At 41.9% G+C, this 22,943-nt stretch overlaps 1 protein-coding gene across 6 annotated transcripts; it reads left to right on the top strand.

Annotated features, from left to right (window-relative positions):
- Positions 1-736: 736 nt before the first annotated feature.
- On the top strand, positions 737-21,851 carry bsnb (bassoon (presynaptic cytomatrix protein) b; the record flags this gene model as incomplete). Of its 6 annotated transcripts, none has more annotated exon segments than XM_014006171.1 (10): positions 737-946; positions 2,759-9,088; positions 11,988-14,058; positions 14,410-15,260; positions 15,736-15,847; positions 15,931-16,077; positions 16,187-16,242; positions 16,471-16,584; positions 17,017-17,152; positions 18,624-21,851. In XM_014006171.1, coding segments are annotated over 7 exon segments (9,762 nt in total), but the record flags the coding sequence as incomplete, so codon positions are not given.
- Positions 21,852-22,943: the final 1,092 nt, after the last annotated feature.

Raw genomic sequence — 22,943 nt, 5'->3', positions numbered from 1 at the left:
AAACAGCTACAATTCTAGTATGGCATTATGACAGGACCATTTACAAACCGGATCACTTGCAGTTAAAATTTTCATGTCTAAAAACGTGTTTAGACCCTGGCCTCCCTTAAAATTAGATTTGTGATCTAAATGGGATTTGCCCGGTTAAATAAAGATTAATAAAACAATCAATAATAATAATGGGAGCACTAAATGACAAGTACTATAGAAGTCACTCTTTTCCACAAATTATTCCTGTATGAACTTGAGTGTAATTTATTATTAATTTACCACTTTGTGGGCCAGATGGATTTAGCGTTTGGGTCAGTTATGACCCTGAGGTCGACATTTGATATTCACTGTTGACTGTTCCACCTCTCAATAGACACGTTCATTTATATGCACATTACACTCCTTGTCTGTGTACCTTGTTTGAGAGTACTTAATGCTGTCAAAAGATTAAGTCTTCTTGTAGAGATGAAAATCCTTGTTTGGACAGGTTTTCATTTACTCAGTTGTTCAGGATGAGTTCCACTGAGTCCAATGCTACTGCAAAACAGCCTTTGTTTTAATTGAATTTAACTAACAAGTTTTTTTTAGAAATCACCCATTGTGAAGAAATGGAAATCAAAAATTGTGCTGATGGTGCAAATATTAATGAAAACACATTTAAAATGACTACACTTTGTATATTTTGTGCAATAAAACATGGTCTTTGATTTTAACTTTGATGATTCTCATTCTTTTTGTTTTTCAGAAGAAAGAATGGCTGTGCCTAAACTGCCAAACACAGAGGGCTCTGTCGGGAAGCTTAGGAGATATTCCAGATTCTATGGGATCTTCCATGGGATCTCCCCGATCATCTGCTCCAGCCAAACAGCAAACACCTCAGCAGAAAGCACCCAATCAACATTCAGGGCCTAACACCACAGGTCCTCAACAACAACAGAAATCAACGGGTCCCCAAGTAAGTGGCCCTCCCTCTAATGTGAAACAGGCAGGGCCTGGCCCTCAGCCTAAAGGGCTTAGTCAAACTTCCCCTCAAACCAAGGGTTCGTCTCAGCCACACCCTCAAGCTAAGAGTCAAACACATCCCTCATCTCAAAGTAAAGGACCTACTCAAACTGAAGGTCCTAACCAGTCACATGCTCAAAGAAAGGGCCCCACACAGCCTGCTAACCAAATGAAGGGTCTGAATCAGGCCAAAGGGCAGACTCAGACAAAAGGATCTGCTCAGCCCTCTGTTCAGACTAAGGGCCCTTCACATCCCTCTGGTGCCAAGCCTTCATCTGGCCCTGTTAAACCTACTCCTAACCACACTAAGACCCCCACCCCTTCCAAAACGGTTCCTGCTCAGTCTAAACCCACAGGTAACAGCCAGGCCCGCAAGCAGCCACAAAGCCAGGAGAAGACTAAAGCTGCATCTAAAACTCTAAAAGAAGACACCAAAGCCTCACAGAAGAAGGCATTATCAGAGACTGACACTCCAAAAGACATGAAGATAGCTGAAGAAGAAAAGAAGTCAAGACACCATGAAGTGAGCTACCTGCAACTTCTTCGCCTTCACCTGTTATACCTGTTATTCTCAATTCACCATTTTGATTTATGTTAAGCCATTCAAAAAAAAATGGAACCATCCCAGAATCACAATGTTGTCCTTTTTTTCAATATTGAGCCCATTCAAGTCCTTTTGTCTTTTCTTTTTATGGTCATCTGTCCAATTCACGCCATCGTCCTCAGTTTTTTTTTAAATCATAATCCTCATTGGAACTAACTTTATAAACTCATTAACTAATGCAAAATTACTGATAAAGTTCTGTGTTTATTATAACATCATCAAACATTCAGTAAAAAAAATCATTGCAGTTGCGTTTATCAAAGTGTTTTATTACCATTGTCGTCATATCTATTATATTAAGCATCATCACCATCTTAATCTTTAACATTGCTCTAAATGTCATCATTATCAGTTGGCTATGATCATTCCTCATTTTTATGTGCATCAGCATAATCATCTTAGTTGGCCATTCATCGTCTACAGACCACTCCTGCATTTCTCTGTTTTGTTTAAATATGTTTTTTTTATTCTTGTTTTTGTAAAAGAAAAAAAGAAAAGAAATGCAAGCTTTTTGTTTAATGTGCCACTTCGTGATGATTTTTTAAGCATTCTAAGCATGTTTTTATTCTTCAACGGTTCGAAGAATGCAAAGGAGAATGCATCAAAGATGTCAAACAAGCATGTAACAAAATGGCATTTGTCTGTAAATGTTTGTAAGTTCAACTGTCTGTTATATTCACTCTGTGTCGGTATATATTTCCATCTGTGTGCGCATAACACTAAAAGGCAAATTCAACCCAAACATATACAAAATGGTCAATAGYTGTGATAAATAAAAACTGTTTCAGTTTTGTTAGTATATGTCTTTCTAAATGCAAACTTTAGTAAAAGTATGTTTAACTTCCTAATCAAATGTTACTATAAAGAAAACATTTGGGTTGACTTTAGCTCGAAGTGTTAAAAAACTGTAAATTGTTGATTATTTCCAAAGTAATTATTCTCTAATACTTTACCATTAGAGACTATTTCATCGGTACTATGTGTAAAAAAGTTGATTTTACTCCCAATCATCTACCAGTGCACCTAAAATGTCATTGCTGATAACTGAATGAAATAGTGAGACCTGAAATGTGTACTGAAGCTTGTAATACAACTTTTATAAGTTAATTTTAAAGACCTTTATTGGTTCCTGATCCCTCTTCTTTTTCTCTCTTTCTTTAGGATCACAACAAATCAAGCATGCAGAGTTTAAGTGACACTGGATACTCTTCAGATGGGATCTCGAGTTCTCAAGGGGAAATCACAGGTCGAATCCATGAAGAGGGAATCAAGCTTAGTGAAAGAGGTGCTTCCATCCCCTCAGAAATCACCAAGTTAGAAAGCTCCATGAAACCTTTGCTTGAATCAAAGACAGCCTCTGACCAGAAACACAGGCCTCATTCACTTTCTGTGGGGCAAGAGTACAGTCCTGAAGATGAGGCAGCAAGGGATGAATCAGAAGATGACCTCAGTTGCAAGCTCCGTCACGATTATGTAGAAGACAGCAGTGAAAGTGGTTTATCACCGTTGCCAGTAAGACAAAAGAAGTCACATAAAGATTTAACAGATGAAGAGTACATGAGGAGGCAGATTATGGAGATGAGTGCTGATGAAGAAGAATTAGAAGAATTTGGAAACCAGAAATCTAAAAAGACACATAAAGCCAGTGGGGATTTAGGGAAAGAGAGAAGACGTCTCTCTCACCAGTCTAATAGTTTTGAAGATGATACAAAAACTTCAGAGGGTGCTTATAAAACTAAAGAAGAAGAAGATGTTGTAATGGCTGGGGGTCTTCGGCGTTTTAAGACCATTGAGCTGAATAACACTAACAGCTACAATCGAGACATTGAGCTCAGCAGTGAACATGACCTCCGAGAACCAGAGCTTGAAATGGAGAGTCTGACAGGTTCTCCTGAAGAAAGATCCAAGGGAGATTATTCATCCACTCTACCTGCCACTACTCCCAGTTACACATCTGGAACATCCCCAACCTCCGTGTCATCCATGGAAGACGACAGTGACAGCAGCCCTAGTCGGAGGGCACGACTTGAAGAAGCAAAGCAGCAGAGGAAAGCTCGACATCGTTCTCACGGGCCACTGCTGCCCACAATTGAGGACTCCTCTGAAGAGGATGAGCTTAGAGAGGAGGAAGAACTGCTTAGGGAACAGGAGCAGATGAGAGATCTAGAGCAACAGAGGATTCGAAGTACTGCTCGGAAAACAAAAAGAGATAAAGAGGAACTTCGCGCACAGAGGCGCAGAGAACGGTCCAAAACCCCTCCTAGTAATCTCTCACCTATTGAAGATGCATCACCAACAGAGGAGCTGAGGCAGGCTGCAGAGATGGAGGAGCTCCACAGATCATCCTGCTCTGAATATTCACCCTCCATGGACTCAGAAGCAGAAGGTTTTGAGATGATTGGAGGAAAGCTTTACAAATCAGGAAAAGAATTCAATCTTCCAACCTTTACATCACTTTACTCCCCAACAGAGAAGACATCAACATCTGATAAAACTCTAAAAAGTGCAGAAGAGGTGTACGAGGAGATGATGAGGAAAGCACAGCTCATGCAGAAACAAGGAAAAACAGYTAATCAACAGAAAGGTGGCTCTCAGTCAGATGGTGGGTATCATCTCGAAGCTGGAACATCTCTAACTCCAGGCTCAAGTCCTACACAGGTTACTGCACCAGTGTCCTTCTCCACAACAGGCGGTGATTCGAGAATTGCAGGTATGCAAGCAGCACAACATTTATCAAAAGAAACACAGAACAGAATGATGACACAGAGTGCCAAAATTGAAGGTGTCGTTGGAATTTCGACAACCAAAGCTCAAATGAGTCAGGCTGCCTCAGCTCGGCATGGAGGAAGCACAGCCCCTGTTAGCAACCGAGCAGGCTCACAGAGGCCAACACAAGCAACACCTGATCCTGGATCATCCTCCCTGACCTCCAAAGTTTTTTCACTCTTTAAAGGACCAAGCCCCCCAGTCTCCCCCACTACATCTCCAACGCAAAGCCCAACACATGCACCACCTGTGCGACACACTAGCGGTAACAGCAGGCAGCTGCCGTCTTTGCCAGCTGGTGCTACAACAGTTTCCGCATCCCACAGCTCTCAAGCATCTCCAAGAACAATGTCACCACGTCTTGTACGACAACAGTCCTCTCAAGATTCACCAGTCATGGTGATAACACTGGGCTCTGAAAGGTCCAGTCCTGCCAAACCACTTACTGTAAATTCTTCTACATCTCCCCTATCATCACCAACACAGGCAAGTTGTAAAACACTGTATAGCTTTCAAACCCCTTCAACAAGTTCTCCAACATCACCCCAAATGTATCCTTCTCATCAGGACCTAAAGAATTCTTCTCAAATGGGTCACAATGTTGAAAAAGTTAATGTTGGTGTTAGTGCTATGACCACAAGTGCACAAAGTCGGGGTTCAATGGAAAATATATCTCTGTGTAAAATCTCTAATGTTCCTGGCACTTCAAAGGTTGTGGGGCAAAACCAAACACTTCCAAACACCACTGTTGTGGATCTAAGAGCTCCATTGAAGCCAGCTCCAATTATAATGACAGACCAGGGCATGGATCTAACATCTCTTGCCTCTGACACAAGAAGGTACTCTTTAGGACTAGAGCAGCCATCCGGAAGACATACATTAGTGCAGCCCCTTATTATGAACCTCAATGCCCAAGAGCAACCACACATRTCTGTGTCAACACCAACAACCGTTAGTGTTACAGTTGCAGGGTCAGCATTCATGTCACAACCCAAGCAACCAGTTGTATATGGAGACCCCTTACAAAACCGTGTGGATTTAGGTCAGGGTGTTGGATCAGCTGTGTGTTTAACTCAGAGTAAGCCGCTGATTACTGACCCATCTATTCCTAAAATTGATGCCTGCCTGGAAAATCTTGAAATACAGCAGCAGCAACTGCAGTTGCAACAACAGAAGCTTCTTCAGCAGCAGCAACTTCTTGAGCAGCAGCTTCAGCAGCACCAACAGCAGTCTTCTTTTGCTCGTTACAATTTAGCTAATCAGGTACAGCCACTGCTGATAAAAAAGGATGTCATAGTGACCCAGACAAGTAATGCCCATCCTGTAGTGACTGCTAGTGCCATACCTAGAATATCCCCTGTGGCTCCACCATCAGTGTCTGGGGCTCTTACTTCTAATGTATCCCATGAAATGTATGGTGGCATTGCCTTAGAGCTTAAAAATAAACCAACAGTAATGAACTTGTCCACAGGTAAACCCCATGTTATGATGGTGCACCTCGATGAGACAAACACATCACAAGGCAGCACAGTTACTCAGCTGGTAAAGCAAGAAGACAAGGCCCCTGCTCCTCCTCCACCTCAGGTTTTGGATCTGACTGGACAGCTCAAACCAGATAATCAAGTGGCTTGTTGTGATGTTGTTTACAAATTGCCCTTTGCTGGTACCTGTTCAGGGTCTTTCTCTCAGAAGTCTCCCACAGTATCTTCAGATAGCAATCCCATCACTGAAACATCTCAAGTCGCCCAACCTCCCCACGTACCGCATTACAGCGTTAGCCAACAACAGCAACAACAAAAACCTCAAGTTACCCAAGGAATAACAATGGATCATAAACAATATCCACTACCTGTACCACCTTCTGGAAGAATACAGCCCTCCATGTCTGATACTAACCTGCCTTCAATGACTGATGCTGCTCACTATCAGAACAATCTACAAGGGGGGCTGGCAGTGGATCTTAGCAGTTTGAATCAAGTTTATGATGCTGGATACCTTGGCATGGGGGCACAGTATGGTTCTTACACAGACCTGCGTCACCAGGATGATTTTTCAGGTCCTTCATTACCCCTTCGTCGATATGGCTCTATGTCAAATATTAATTCTGATTATACCTGTGGCTCACAGGACTCTAATTTGGCTCAATACAGTGCAACTACTGCCAGGGAGATTAGTCGCATGTGTGCAGCTCTTAACACTGTCGATCAGATTGGGAGTCGTTTTGGAAATAACCCTGAACTGGCAGCATATGCAGCTGGAAGGGGTGGACCTTTAGCAAGACTGAATCTCCATCAAGGTTTAGCATCAGTAAGAGCTAATTTGCTTTATGGAGCAGATGGACGACAAACAGTGAATGGTCAAACTCTAACAAACCTAATAAATGCTAGACAGGCAAGTATACGCGCCTTGTATCCTGCTGCTATGAGAGGAGGTGATGGTATGATATATTCTACCATAAACACTCCCATAGCTTCAACTTTGCCAATTACTACACAGCCTGCCCCAGTCATACGTCCAGTACCTAGGGGAATTTACAGACCATACCCTACAGGTGTAACTGCTGTACCCTTGGCTAGTCTGGCCAGGTTGCCTCAAGTGACTCCCAGGATGCCTCTGTCCACACAAGGACTATATTCTTATCCTCCCCCAAACCAGTATCCTACGTCAGCCCCACCATCAGAAAGTGCTTCTGTATTAAGCAGCTCGCACCAGGAAACTCCAGTGTTTCTCGGAAAACCTTTAACAACAATAGCTGCCCAAACAGCTGCAACCATTCCAACAACACAACCAGCAGTACAATCAGGAACCCAACATGTATCTGTGCCTGGTATGCAAACTACAACAGTTCATCAAATAGATCGTCCTCAACTTACCTCACAGAGTCTTGCATCACTCTCTCAAACTCAGTCTCAACCTCCAATTGTCCAACCAGTACAGCCTCAAATGCAGGCACAATTGCCTGCTCAGACTGAACCTTTATCTTTGACACAAACTCAAGCTCAACCCATCAGTCAGCCTCAGTCTGTAGTTCTGCCTCAAACACAGTCAAAAGCAACAACAACTGAAACTGCCCAAACACCAAGTTCCAAACTTTCCTCTTCAACTGATGCCCAGAAAAGTAAGGAAGATGAAAGACTTAGTCAACAACAAGAGCAACTGTTGCAGCTGGAGCGAGAACGAGTTGAACTGGAAAAATTACGTCAGATGCGCCTACAAGAGGAGCTAGAAAGAGATCGTATGGAGCTTCAGCGTCACCGAGAAAAAGAGCAACTACTTGTTCAGCGGGAACTTCAAGAACTGCATACAATCAAACAGCAGGTCCTGCAACAACAACAAGCAGAGCGTGAGACGCAGCTTATAATGCAGAGAGAACAATTGGCCCAGCAAAGAATGCAACTTGAGCAGATTCAGACTCTACAACAGCAGCTTCAGCAGCAGTTGGAGGAGCAGAAAAGGCAAAAGACAGCTGCAGTGGAGGCAGCAGCAGCAGCTGCRGCTGCTGAGGCAGCTGCCGCCTCAGCTGCAGCTGCTGCAGCGGCAACATCAGCTCAGGGTGCCATCCAAGGGGTAGTTGTTGGAGGAGGGGTTCCTCAAGGGTTTATAATATGTGACCAGAGTGGCAGAGTAATTCAAAAAGATGGACAAAGTGTTCAGTTCTGGCAGGATGGGCAAGTGGTGCAAGCAGTGATGTCTGCTCGACCTATTCAAAGCTCCGCCTCTGAAATGTCTTTGAAAAGCAGTGACAAGCAGATGGATCCTAAGATTATGAAAAAGCAGAATTCCATGCCTCGGCTGAGGGACGGCTCTGAGGAAGAATCTGTGAAAAGAATCACAGACAGCTGTGTGCAAACAGACGATGAGGATGGTGATGAGAGGTACTTGAATAGGCGAAGGAGAACAAGACACATCGCAGACTCCTGTGTGCAGACTGATGAGGAGGACCAGGCAGAATGGGACCAGCAGCCAGTAAGGCGCAGGCGATCTCGTGCATCAAAGCATTCAGAGTCCAGTGGCGAGGCAAAGTCTGAAGGATCATCTAAAGTGGCTTCTGCAAGCATAGCTATTCAGACCACTAATGATTCGTCATGCCAAACAGAGCCAGACCAACTAGGCAGGGTTTCACCCGCAATTCACATTACTATGGCAGAGACCTCAAAAGTTGACTTATTACATTACATAGCAGCTCCTGAAAGGACTCACAAAGGAGAGAGTCTAGCCTGCCAAACTGAACCAGAATCACATTCTCAGGGAGTAGTCACCCCTCAGCTGAGTGTCCCAACAACTATTAGTCCATACTCAACAAGTCTGCATATAGTAGGAGCAAATACATCTGACCCAACCTCTCCTAGACTCCAAGGTGTTGCTAAGTTTGAAAGGAGGAAACCAGACCCACTGGAAATTGGCTATCATCATCAACAAAATGAGTCTTCATCTCGACAACCCCCCAAATCTCCCCAAGTATTATACTCCCCAGTATCTCCACTGTCTCCTCATMGCATGTTGGCCACAACATTTGCCTCGCAGGAGAAGCTGAACAAGGCCCACGTTACACCACAGCAGAAAGCCTTCACTGCTGAATCTCCTCAACGCCACCAGTCGCTGCCAAGACCCATAAAAAATGTGCAGCGTTCAATGTCGGACCCTAAGCCACTCAGCCCAACATCAGAGGACCCTGGCAAGAACAGGTTTTCTCCATATCATCATCAAGTTGTGTCCAGCAGCCAGGTATGTAATCACAATCTTTTCTTTGAACAGAATTTTATAAATGTGAATGTTTTATTATACATTCATGCGAAAAACTTGTTTCTAAGCTAAAATGAAAAGATCTTGAAGAGCAGTAGCAATTGAAGGTCAAATCAAAGTTAAGATGTTTCATCAAAGTATATTTTTTCAGTGATAATAATACCAAAATACTTTCAGACATTTACAAAATTAACAAAATTGAAACAAAACAGAGCAAAAACCTGGTTGCTTCTTAAGAGTGTAGATAATCATACATGATCTGGCACTGAAGAGGAAGTGAGCATATGGCAATGTCAGAGAAGCCTCTCTGTTGTATCTCCTCCCTTCTTTTTTTCCTCCTATCTTGCCACTCCCCGCTCGCCTTTTAAATGAGGAAAACCCCTTAAGTGTTGCCAGCGGGGGTGACACACGATTTAAAGGAGTCCTGGTTCTGCTTTGCTTTCTCCATGATTGTTAGCATCTGGGCAAAGTAAATTAGCTCTGCTGCGCACTTAGACCAAAATTAGTCAGAGATGTGTTCCTTACGTTTTAAATCTGCAGGGTTAGTGTTTAGTGCAAGTCTCTCTTGTGGATWCTTCTCCATGGATCTGCTCAACATAGCTATTTTGTGAGTAATAAATTAGTATAAATGTCTTATACAGTATTTGATTATTCTTGCCTGCATGCCATTTATAATGGGTTATGTAAAATACAGAGAAGATTTCATAAAAAGAATGAAAGGGAAACTGAGAATAGGAATGAAGTAAAAGGGATTTTTCAATAATTGAGGCTTTTAAAGCATATATAAAACGATTTAGACATATTTTAGCAAAAATCTTGATGCAGAGTTTTACCTGTTCTCAAAGTAAAAATGAGTTTAAAAAAGCACAAATTTAATTTGTCCTGGCTGGTAAGAACATTCTTTGCTAAAGTAAAACTCATCATTGTTGTAAATACTGCTTCTATAATAATTAACACAAATTAATCTTCACCTCAAAGTGAGGATGGATTATTCCGTATATTGATTTCAGCAGCTTAACAATTCTCAGTTTGGTGTTATGGCATAACATAGCATCAGTGGTGGACAAAGTACTCAACTCTAGTACTTGAGTAAAAGTATTGATACTCATGGTCAAATCTACTCCACTACAAGTAAAAGTTACTCAGTCAAAAATCTACTCAAGTAAAAGTACTGAAGTACTTACTTTTGAAAATACTTAAGTATTCAGAAGTACATGCATTTTAAAGTACTTAAGTACAAAGTAAAAGTACAAATTACATTCTCTTTTTTACTTTTCTTTTTTTTGTCACTTCAGTAGAAAACGAAACTAAATATTAGTTTATTTATTTTATTTATTTCTTCATCATCAGTGACTTTTTTTAAGTGAAGAGAAAATAGAGACGGAGAGAAAAACAGAGAGAGAAGTAATTAGAAAGATAGAAAGACTGAAATAGAGATTAGAAGTATATTAAATATACACCAAGAAAACACAGGACCACACACCCAACATCTTCTGCTCACCTGAAAAATAAATGGATAAATACATGGAGGGCATATATAAAAATATACACATACCCATACATATATAAAGATATACATACATACATGCCTACATTCATAAATATTGTCAGTATATACACACAGACATATACACACACTCAGTGAACAGTCAGAACCCCCGGATCAGAACACCTGTCTGTGAGCAGTTGTGAACATGCGTGTATATACAAGATTTCTCCAATGGAATATTTAATTATGACTGTGGAGGACCGAGACCCAACCCCCAAGACACGAGGCAGACATAGGGAAGACCAGAGTCCAAGGGCCTGAGAGGAATCCCGAGCGCAGAGCCCCAAGGGGCACCCGCACGGGACTCTAAGCTAGCAGTTAGCACACAATGGTCGACTATTTTTCAATCATCTCTCACAGCATTTAACCACAACTACCCTAACCAAAGTCAACTTCATTTAAAGCGTTTAAACTAGTGAGAAAAATGTTTGCTGACTTACCTCAATGTGCTTTCTCAGGTTAGATGGTGAGTTATGGAATGCTGAAAGGTACTTTACCCGTGGTAAACAGAGAAGACATTTGAACTGATACGTATTATTTTTAAGTCCTAAAACCTCGAACATTGAACTGAGATGTGGCCATGGGTGTGCTGGTTTCTCTCCTTGCGTTTCCTCAGTGGTCTCCACTGCATCTTCTTCTTTTGTCTGGTTCTGCTTGAAATGAAAGTAAAGTGATGGGAGCGCGCGCTCCGCTACCGAGAGTTAACGAGTGTGACGTAGGCTATAAGCTACGCATGTGATTGATTACCTTTGTGACGAACATAGCTTGTGGCCAATTGCATTTCACGAAAAGAAAAACCGGAACAACAGTTTTTTTTCTTTTCTTTTTTTTTTTTTACAGCGGATTATAATATGCTGATCTAAAAGGAACGAGTAACTACAAGCTTCCTAGAAATGTAGTGGAGTAAAAAGTACAATATTTGTCTTTGAAATGTAGTGGAGTAAAAGTAAAAAGTTCCCAAATAAATAACTACTCAAGTAAAGTAAAGATACTCAAAAAATGTACTTAATTACAGTAATAAAGTAAAAGTACTTTGTTACTGTCCACCACTGCATAGCATAGAGAATTAGACATAGACATAGCAACTTTGCCTTCATTGGAAAATTTATAGTGTAATAAGCTGAAAGAAACAATTATAGTTGCATTACTGATATATTTTTTTATAAATATCAGGTGTTTTAAAAATGTTATGCAAACTGCTTCTTCATTTCAGTGTTGAGAAGAAATGTACTGATCTTCTTCGAATACCTAGTATAGAATAATGAGTTTAATTTACATAAACAGATTCTGTTTATAGCTCAGTGTTTACTGATGTGTCTCTGCCTCTCATAGCAGATGGCCTCCCTGCAGCAGCAACAGAACTCTCTGATGAGGAAAGTAAAGAGGACTCTCCCCAGCCCACCACCAGAGGAGGCTCCGCTCCCTATTGTTTCTCCGGCACAAATGTACAGTTCTTCCGGCATGTCGCAGAGGGTCCTTCCAAGACCCACCCAAGTAGTTACCAAGGCTGGTCTGTTGAGCGAACTGAAAGCTGTGGAGCAAGAGTCGTCAAAACTGCGTAAGCAGCAGGCTGAACTGGAAGAGGAGGAAAAAGAGATTGATGCCAAACTGCGCTATTTGGAGCTAGGCATCACTCAGCGAAAAGAGACCATGGTAAAGGAGAGGGAAAGGAGAGAGTTGGCTTACCTGCGTTGTATGGGGGATGCTCGAGACTACATGTCAGACAGTGAGCTCAACAACCTCAGAATGGCAGCTGCAACAGGAACTTATGATGCTAATGGTTTACTGACAAGGCCTAGCACTGCACCACTGAGTCAGTTTACTAATGACCTCAATGTCACCTCTCAGTATCCCTCGACGTCGTCCTATATGCCATATCCATATCCTCAAGGTCAACCATCAACACAACAGCCTGGCACTGCTTATCCACAAATAGGTTTCCAGCCTCCTCAGTATCCATCCTCTGCCCCCCAGCCCGGAACCTTCCAGCCCCATCCTCCTACCGGCCCTGGGTACCAGAACCAGGGAACCTATTCTTCCCGGACGTACAGCCAGTCCTCCTATCAAACAGACTTTTCTATGCAGCAGCATGGTCACCAGGGCTTCCACTCACCCGCTCAGCCTATGCCAGGACAGAGCCTTCCTTACCCCAGCCATAGTTCCTACCAACCTGGTCTCACCTATCAGCCCCAGGCGGAGATCCTTACAGTTCATCAAAGACCAAGGCAAACATCTTTGGCAGACCTTGAACAAAAACTCCCCACCAATTATGAGGTCATTAGCAACCCAGCGGTGTCAGTGGCTACATCAGCTCCAGATGCCAGCTTTGGTTCAGTTTATAGCAGTGCATACGGGCAATACCGTGCTCCAGAGCCAGGCCTTACTCACTCAGTAGACAGCCCCTCTGCTGCATATGGTTCAGATGGTCTTTATACTGCCAACCTGGAGCAGAACATTCCAAGGAACTATGTGATGATTGATGACATCAGTGAGTTGACAAAAGACAACACAGGTCAACCGACCGATGCTCATGGTCATCCTGTTGGAGGGCCGTATCGCAGTGAGAATGGCCCTGCAAGAGGCCCTGCCTATGATGAACCTGTTGATGCCTACGGTAGACCTACAGGGTCAACCGGCTACCAGAGCACAGTGGACAGTCGCACCAGCACCACAGTGAGTGGAGGCACACCTTATTACTACGACGATTACAAACACACGTCACGCTCTGGTAGCCACAAAGTTACATCCAAAAATCTTGCTCCTGCTGTAGTTTCCTCTAAACGCAGTAAACATCGGAAGCAGGGAATGGAGCAGAAAATTTCTAAATTCTCGCCCATCGAGGAAGCTCGAGATGTGGAGTCTGACCTTGCTTCTTACACGCTGACAACGTCAGCTGGAGGTACGTGTCCAGTTGTGTCGAGATCCAAGAAGCTTCAGGATGATGTCACCTATGGCATGAAAAAATACGATCAGCAGAAATATTACGGCACCAGTCATGAAGGTCTTGAGGAAGAGGACCGCATGTATGGCTCTGGTAGGTCCAGGTCCACCGGGTATGGAATGGACAAGATATCATCCAGAGATGCCACGGGCCATCGCAGTAAATCCTATGAAAGGGATGCTATGGAGCGGTCTCATAAAACCAGCCGCAGTGGTAGGCCGCCCATGCGAAATCAGAATTCAGAAGAGGAGAGTCCACAAAGTCCTGTTGGAAAGCTTGTAGGCATGGGAAGAGGCACAGGCATACCAGAGGCCCATGATGTGAGAAACCAGTATGGCTCCAGCCATTCACTGCCAGATGTGCAGGACCACCACAAGAAGGACCTTCCTAGAAGTCATGTCTATAAACCAGACGATCCTTATCTTGTAGATGACATGCACTGTGCTGTTTCTGACAGTGAAGGTAACTGGTGCTAAATTTTCTGTGCTTTATTTTGTTTTTCACACTTTAAGTGAAGAAAAGACTGCATGCCAAATGTGGACAAAAGCTTCATGTTTTTTTGACATTTTCTTTTGTTCAATATTCCCCTCATATATGAAGCCAAAAATATTTTATGCCTTTGTTTTGCATGCATGCATGATTTTTACATGTGAAGCAATGCTTGAACCCCGCTTTTTAAATTTTTTTTGATTTCTTTTAAATCTGCATGGCTCTTGAATGTGGAGCATGTTTTCCTCCTAGTGTGTCATTCTGCATGCTACTCCACATCAAACAACAGCTGACTGACAATTTGTTTATTGGTTTCTCAAAAAGCATATCATTTAAGCCAAGAAGAGACTGATTGGTTTGAAAAACCCCGGGAGGCCCGCTCTGATCGCTCACGACATCATGGAAGTGGGGGTCACTCCTCCACTGGCAGACGTAGTAAACACTCCTATCATGACTATGATGAACCTCCAGAGGAATACGGTCCACAGGATGAGTACAACCAGCGCCACCCCTCCGCCACGCCACGAGAACACCGTCACCACGGAGGCAGCTCTGGGAGGCACAGCTCTTCTCGCCACTCTTCAGAAGACCCCAGGTCTTCACGCTCGTCCAGGACGCACCCCAAGGATCCAACAGGCCGCCCCGATGCGCGGACCACCTCATCCGTCCAAAGAAGGAGTGGCACAGATTCCCGTTCTGCTCACGGAAGCCCAAGAAATTCAGGAGACTTCTCTCGAGACTCGCCCTCTGGTCATCACCATGGCACTGCTGGAAGGAGTCAGAGACCACAAGGAGAACGCACAGCCACCAGGAGACAAGATCCTTCTAAACCTCAGAGCCAGCAGGCTCCTCAGGGCCATGCTGGGCAGCAGAGATCAGGTGGTCAGGGGCAGTCAGGAAGACATCCAGGCTCTGAACCACTTGATGCCAGCCAACAGCCTCAGCAGCAGCAGCAGCATCAGCAGAGTGTGCCACAACAACAGCAGCAGCAGCAGCAGCAGCAGCAGCAGCTTCCACAGCACAGCCAGACCCTTCAGAGTAGTCATCCCTCAACAGGGATGACTACAGCTGGAACTGGGCCAACACAGCAACAGCAGCAGGCGAAACCTGGACAAGCTCCATCACAGGGACGGCAGCCAGGAGTGGGGTCTGCAGCGGGCCAGCAGGCCACAGCGGTAAGCGGACCTGGTTTTACTTTACTGCCTTTTCATTCTAGTATTTTTTGTGTCATACTGTTCTGCAGAAATGATTCAGTTGTGGGCCGTGATGATGCCCATTAAAACAAGCTTTTAAATACGAATGCTCTGTCCTGTTAGAACCTACAAATCTTTGTGGTACAAGACACAAAAGATCAATACTCTTCATTACTTTTGATCCATGGAGTGTACCTGATTAAATTAGCAATCTGTGTGAAGTCACACACAAACATACAGTAAGTGAGGAGGATAGAAAAACAGTAATGCTGGAATGAATTCTGCCCTAATTTGACCACTGTGAAATGGTTCCAGAGTTATTATCATARTAGTAAATTCCCTGTTAATTGTCTTTTAACAACAAGAAAATTGTTGACAATGATACTTAAACTAATGTAAATCTTTCCAAAGTGAAAAAAGCCAATATCGGTTATTATCTCAACATAATTTTCTACAGCCAAAAATGGATGCCACTCCTGCAGCAGCTGCCACAGGAATGAAACCTCCAGCTGGAGTCCCAACAGCCCCCCAGCCCACCAAAATAGCTACACCTCCTCTTACAGGCATAGGTCAGTGTCACTTCTCTTCATATTACAAACCACGTACCATGGTCGGAAAATGTTTAATTAGTGGTGGGTTTGTGTTTGTGCAGGTTCCAAAGCTGCTCCTGTTGGAATCGGGAGCAAACCAGTTGGAATAGGAAGCGCTGCAGCAGGCCAGGCACCAGCTGAAGGGGACAACGTTCTCACCAAAATCCTGCAGGGAGGGGCCGCAGAGCAGGCAGGAAAACTGGGAGATGGTACAGTCATGTCTTTTAGCTATCACACCGCTCTTATTAAAATTRTCCAATTAAAAAGCATATGGCACAAATTTTATTACATTTACCTTCTTTTTAATCATTCTAACAGCTTTGTCTGGTCTGGGAAAAAAGTTCACTTCGTTTTGGTGAACTGAAGCGAGGACGGTAAGTAATCTGCAGTTTTTATGTTCTTCTCACACATATGTTCTGGTGGGGAGRCATTCATGCCTAAAAAAACAAATCTATTTGTTTTTGTTAATTTTTGAGTTAAATTGCTTCTGGGAATGGAACAGGTGGCAGAAACAATTTGAAATGACTCATTTTCAGGAAGTGATTATTGCTTTGATTTTTTTAATCAGTTGTTTTTGTTTTTGTTTTGTTTTTTTCTATCAGGGTGTGCAGAAATAAAAACGAGGTGGATCAGTAGCTTTGTACCGGAAAACCTATGAAACCACATGAAATTCATTTCACTTTACAGAGAAAACAGGAGAGACCCCGAGTGCATCAGTCAGTATGAAAACTTTTCTTTTTTATGTTTTCAATAATTTTTTTGAGAGTGAAAAGAATATTTCGTACTCATGCAATTAAGCAGTTGGAACTTGTGCTTTGACAATGAACTTTTCAAATATGTATTTATTTTCATGATTTGACGTCATGTAATCATTAACAGTAGCTTGAGAAACAAAATAATTGGCACTTTCAATGTTATTCCATTATTTTTAATGTTAAATGGTTTATTTTGTGCATCAAGACTTACGGAAAAATAAAAAAACCATTAAGTCTCTTCACATTGAAATTAATAGATTAATGTTCTATTAAACTTAGCATTTCCATAAATTAGCATAGTCATGTCTGCATAATGAGAGGTTCAAGTTAAGTGATGACTCATTAAATGCTGCGACTCTCTGTACCTTTCCCTTACCCCAAATTACCGAGCAGACCTGGAATCAAAGGATGCCTTGTCAGCAATGAATTCCCCAGACATGGGCTCACGATTGAAGGGAATTAAATAAGGGGGATCGCTTTGTCAGCACGCTGTTTCAAGACATGAGCAGAGGACTGAAGAGGCCTGAAAGTAAGTGGATGCTTTGAAAGAGCTACAGCCTCAGAATTATAATGGCAGAAACATTGAAGGCCTCATTAGATCATTGGTAAGTTTGTAAAAAAAAAAAAAGAAAAGAAAAACGCTCTGAGGGCATGTTTGTACGCAGGTGCTGCTAGTTAGCTAAGTCTAGTTATATTTTTGCTGACCCTGGTTCTGTGTGTTTATGAGTCTTATTATTAGATTGTTTTTTCTCAGACTGTGCAGTGAAAGGCAGGGCCCGCTTGAATTTTGCACTGCAGAGGTGAGAGGCCAAAGCCTTAAAAAAGTGGGAGTCAGCAAACCCGCAATAATCTGGGCCAAGACTACTGTGCTTGAATCAGCCTGAGACGCCTAACCAGGGCTCACTTTAATGTCACACATGCTAAGGCACACAGAGATAAAACAAAGCACCTGTAGGCACTCAGAACCATGACACATAATAGGCATCATTTATTCACGGTAGAATGAACCGTTTCTGCTCCATGGAGCAGAACTACAGAAGTGCTGACAAAGCAGTATACAATGGACTTTATTTTTCTTCTCTCACACAAACACAGTGAAATACATCAAGTCAAGAGTAATTTGGTGAATATTTGATTTTTATTGTTTTATCTGCTTTTAATAACCAGTAGCAGTGGTCAGAAAATGCTTATGAAGTTAAATAGGACATCAGCAGAGTGATGAAAAGGGATCAGTTTGTCCTCCAGCATAAACTAAGGGATACCTCAGGAAACCCAGGCAAGCCTAACTATAGGATTTATCAAGAAAGAAAGGTTTAAACGTCGTCTCAAAAGTAGACCAGGTGTCAGCCTCACAGACAGAAATCGGAACTGAAGACTCTGCCCCCCCATTCTATTTTTAGAAACTCTAGGAACCACAAATAAACCTATAGTCTGGAAAGCATAGCTTTGAGGAAAGAATAACATACAGGTCAACCCTTTGGATGTTTACCTGTATCTTGACCCTCAGAAATCTGTCATTTCTCACAAAAAATCCATAGTACTCATGCAATACGAGGACAAGCGGACTGTCAGAGCATGGAGCAGAGATAACAGCATCTGCAGTGCAGAGGAGCAGGGAAGGGAGGATGTGGAGGGGTGGTCAACTTATTTCTAAAAGCAGAGCGGATTAGAAGATGGTTATTTAATTGCACAAATTTTTTTACATCCTACAGGCTCTAAGTTGTGAAATAAATTTAAAGCTGAGTTTTTTAATAAATACGTGAGATTTCTCTACACATTCTTATACCTGCAAAATGTGGGAAAATCCATGTAATTTATGGACAATTCCTACAACTTGACATGTTTGCAGTAAGATCTTTAAAATAAGAACAAGCTTGGTTATTTCAGTTTATTTTACTTTGCAATAAAAGGGTGCAATAAGTTTGTCTGCCTGGTGAATTTATCATTTCCAGTTATCTCATTTTCACTAACCACGCACCTCTTTACTGTTTTTTAATCAGGTCAACATTAAGAATGCAGTGAAGTGGAAAAGGAAAGGAGTGCTCAGCTTTCTTTCTTTCTTCCTCTGCTCTGGGAAACAGTTCCAACACCCTGCTAAAAGAGGAAGCTGGATATGATGGGCAAAACACAGTGTGTTTGATCGTGCTCGACCACTCGACAAAGAAAGCCTCGCAGCGCCCTCTACAGAGACGCTTCTGCAACCGCTCTTGTGTCTGAGGAGTACATGTCTCCCAAGGCTTCTTGATTCTACATTGATGTCCTCAGAGAATTTTCATCAGAAAAAAACAAACAAACAAACAAAAAAACAAGAAGAACACGCTGGATTTTATAGGTTTTCCTTATAATAAAGCAACTGATCTTATAAAATAAAACCACAACTGGAACAGACAAAGATTATAACAGCAACAACAACCAACCTGGAGATTCTATTAAAATCCTTGACTGCTTGGTTTCTGTGATCTCCACAGTACATTCCAGTAGAGGGAAATCAACCCTATCTTTGAATGTGTTTTTGTTTGTTGTCTTTTTCGTTTCAGTGTCTACAGAATGCATTGTGTTAATGTGGACACGAGAATGCACGCACAATTGAAAAACAGAAAAAAAGCCCATATCATACCTTTCTTTTCATCAGTTTTAAGAAGCCGCTGCTCATTAGTTGTAGGTTATTTTCTTTGGAAGGGAATTACTACCAGCGTGCCGATAAGTGTGAGATTCACACAGACGAGAGGACCAAATAGAAAGAGTGGCCACGGCTCTTTTTTTATTTATTTTTATTATTTATTTATTTTTTGCCATTGCAAAGCCATCATTATACTCATCTCCAGAAACTTTTACAACTCTATCCTTTTTATTGATTTTCTCATATTTTAACTGATTTTTGTTCCATTTTGTTGTTTGTTTTTATGCCTAATAATGAATGCAAGAGCCTTATTTGCGATGTTTGTTCTCGTATACCTCATGTTTTAAAGCGTCCGTATCATCCTGAGTTTCTTTTTACACTGTATGATATTGTATGTACATACAACAAATCAGAGATCTAATATGTAAATTTGGTCATTTGTGTATTTAAAGAGTCACATTTCAGCGAGTTTCTTTTTACGTCGTTATTTGTTTTACGTTTGTAAAACTTTGTATTTTCACTTTATATTTGTCCGAATCTCTGTTTTGTCCCATCAGATATTTTTTTGCTTATCGATTTTTTTAAAAGCAATAGCATGCAGCAAATGGTATATAGCACAATGGTGTAAATGTCGTCTCAACTTGTGATGGGAAATATCAAACACGTCTGTCACAAGTAGCAGTAATAAAATCTGTCAGAGGGTTTACAGCTACAGTATCACATGCATGATATGTTCAGCATGCAGACAGGTACACCCACACTCGCACACACGTCAAAAAATTATATATATATATATACATATATATATATATATATATATATATACATTGATCTCTTACAAATACACACACTGTACACGTTACACTCTGCATCCACATTCCACTTCAGAGCCAAGGTTAATTAAGTTCTCATCAAATAGACTTGTTAACCTCCTGCTGATTAATGAGGTTACCAACACACTAACAAGCTGGGCCCACTGCCTCAATTTGTGCAGACTACACACCAAAACGCTCACACACAAGCATGCATCAAGATACAGGAGAGGGCGAAAGCAATTATCAAGTCAAATGTTCTATGCAATGACTCATTTTGAACCTGGACGCGATTTAGCCTGCATCAGTTTATTATCATCACAAGAACAACAACACAATTATGAATTAAATCCTTTAAAAAAAGAAAAAAAAGGAACTGAACATGTTTTTACTTAGAAACTTGTCTGTATGAATTTGAATACTGAATATTGTTTTTATTTTTGTGGCATGTTTTGACCCCTCGGTCCCCACACTTGGATGGGGCAGTGGGGGGGATCCTGTTGCCAAAGGGTAAACTGTGTCGGTTTTGAATGTCCACCATCATGTTGCTTCGAAGCATGGGTTTGCTTGGCTTTGTCTGGCTGTTTGTAAGCCCTCATTGAGTTGTTGTGCATTTTGGCTGACCCCAGTGTTTGGCTTGCAGTGACTGTCTGTGCGGCTGTAAACCTGTAATGCAGATGGTCAGCACTTCTTCATTAATTACGTGTCAATGTACATATTGGGTGTCGGTATAACCTGTGGGCTGAATGGAATGTTTATATTGGATATTTCATCGACTAACCCACTCAGCAGCCAAGCCATTTGAAAGGTGCATGATTAGATCCTTCATTCTCGGGAGTTGTATTAGAAGTTTTTTTGTTCTTCAAAAAAATTTTTGTCGTGATTTATTTATTTATTTTTTTAACCACGAAGGTTTGCCTAACAAACCTTGACCGTCACCGGCCAACGAAGCGAGTACCAGTGAGTTAAGGACCAGTCATTCACAAATCAGGGCATGTCACTTTTCGAAAGCACAAAGCCTGACTGGTGGCACTCGCCGCTCAACAAAGCGTGGGAACAGAGGTTTTCGTAAGCGAGCGGCGTGAGTTGTGCGTCCGAACAACAGTGCAGTGAAGTCAATATGAGGTGCATGAGACCAAAAACAGCCTTCAGTGCAGCCATGCAGACGAACGGGAAGGCAGACAGACACATTATTTTAATTCATACTGTAAATACGACGTCATCTCTCTGTACAGCTTTTGAGTTTTGAGTACGGCTGTCATGTGCATCCCCATGCCGTATTTGCTGCCAACATTTGTGTATAAAATATTTATTATTACCACAATGATGATGATGATGATGAAACTAATAATGATGAGGATTATTAATATTATTGCATAAGCATAGTTTATGTGGCTGACTTGTTTTGATCCTTTACAACAGTGGAACAAAACTCGTACTCTGAAACATTCAGTGTGTAGAGTTTCTATACATGTTGTGTTTCTAACTTAAAAAACAAACAGAATTCCTCCAATAAGRGGTCTTCCGTTTGATGGGTATGATCTGTGAGGTGATAACTGTGAGCAGAAGGGAGGGCGATAACAGAAAACTGAAAATCTGGAAAATGTCATTCACTGTTGTAAGTGCAATGAGCAAAATGTCAGTCGTGTATCCATTGTGTAACCTTGTGTTCTATTCAGTGTATTCCTGTAAACAGGTAGAGTACATTTTGTGCATCATGTCAAGTAATGTGAAAATATTGACCCTGCAATTTCCAAACAAGAGAACTGAATAAAAAGAAAAGAAGTTTATTGTGACCGCTGTGTACAGTTTTTCTGTCTCACCAGTTTCTCCTTCACAGGGGCTGATGAAAACACTCGGTTGTAGGTGGGGGGGACCTTTAGTACAGGGGCTTAGTACTGATAGAATAAAACCATCAAGAATAAGACCTCTGTAGCAATCACACTGTTCAGATAATACCAGGCTTGGTGAGCTGGGGTGGTGATGACTTATCCCAGTGTGGGTGGTAGAGAGAGAGGCGTGAAGATCAGTGTTTGGCAATCCGAAAGTAGAGACGGAGGTGTGAGAGTCTATTTGTACAAGAAGGAGAAATGAAATGGTTTCCTCTGTGTTTCATGTCCTGTTGATGCAACTGTACAAAGATATACACAAATACATTGAGCTGTGTGTCAGCCTGTTGCACCAAAAAGTTTAAACCAGTTGATTTCATCATCAATGAGTTTGGAAGTAATCTTCCACTTCGATTCTTATCTCAGTAATAAACATCGCTCAACAAAGTTTCCCAGAATATGAGTGAGCTCCTATGGGGTGTTTTTAGTGAACACATTGTTCACTAGGTTTATAGACGCATTACATTTGTGTTATCCATGAATAGACAAGTTGCTGTAAGTTTAAATGTGAGTTTACCCTCCTGATCAATCGTGGTCCAGTTCTTATTCGGTTCAMACTTTTTGTCATTCATAAATAATGGGAATGTTAAACCATACTGGCTCAGGAAGGAGATCTAACTTGGTTTACAGTGAGGTGAAAACTCACTTCTTCTGGTCCAAAAGTGAACTGCCGTTGATCTCGGATAAAGAATGACTCTGGATTCAGGCTGGTTTGAACAGCAAGCAACTTTATTACTGCAGATCAAAAATACAGCCTAAGATCAAATTGTGGCCTTCAGCCAATTGATTTCTCCAGTACGAAAGTCGGAGAAAGAAAGGCCCCGAGGTGGGGGTGTACAGAGGTCTTTAAGCAACAGATGTACATAAATCACGGTGCCCCTCAGACTTTTGTCCTAAAATGGTGATGTGTGTGAAACTAGGAAGCTGAGTGGCTGATGAGACACACATATGTGGCATTCCTGAGACAAACCCGAGAAACCCCCCACCTTGGGACACTAC

Source organism: Austrofundulus limnaeus, unplaced genomic scaffold (genome assembly GCF_001266775.1).
Source record: "Austrofundulus limnaeus strain Quisiro unplaced genomic scaffold, Austrofundulus_limnaeus-1.0 Scaffold35, whole genome shotgun sequence".
NCBI classification, from domain to species: Eukaryota; Metazoa; Chordata; class Actinopteri; order Cyprinodontiformes; family Rivulidae; genus Austrofundulus; species Austrofundulus limnaeus.
Note: the sequence above shows the minus strand (reverse complement) of the source record. Positions and strands in the feature narration are given on the sequence as shown.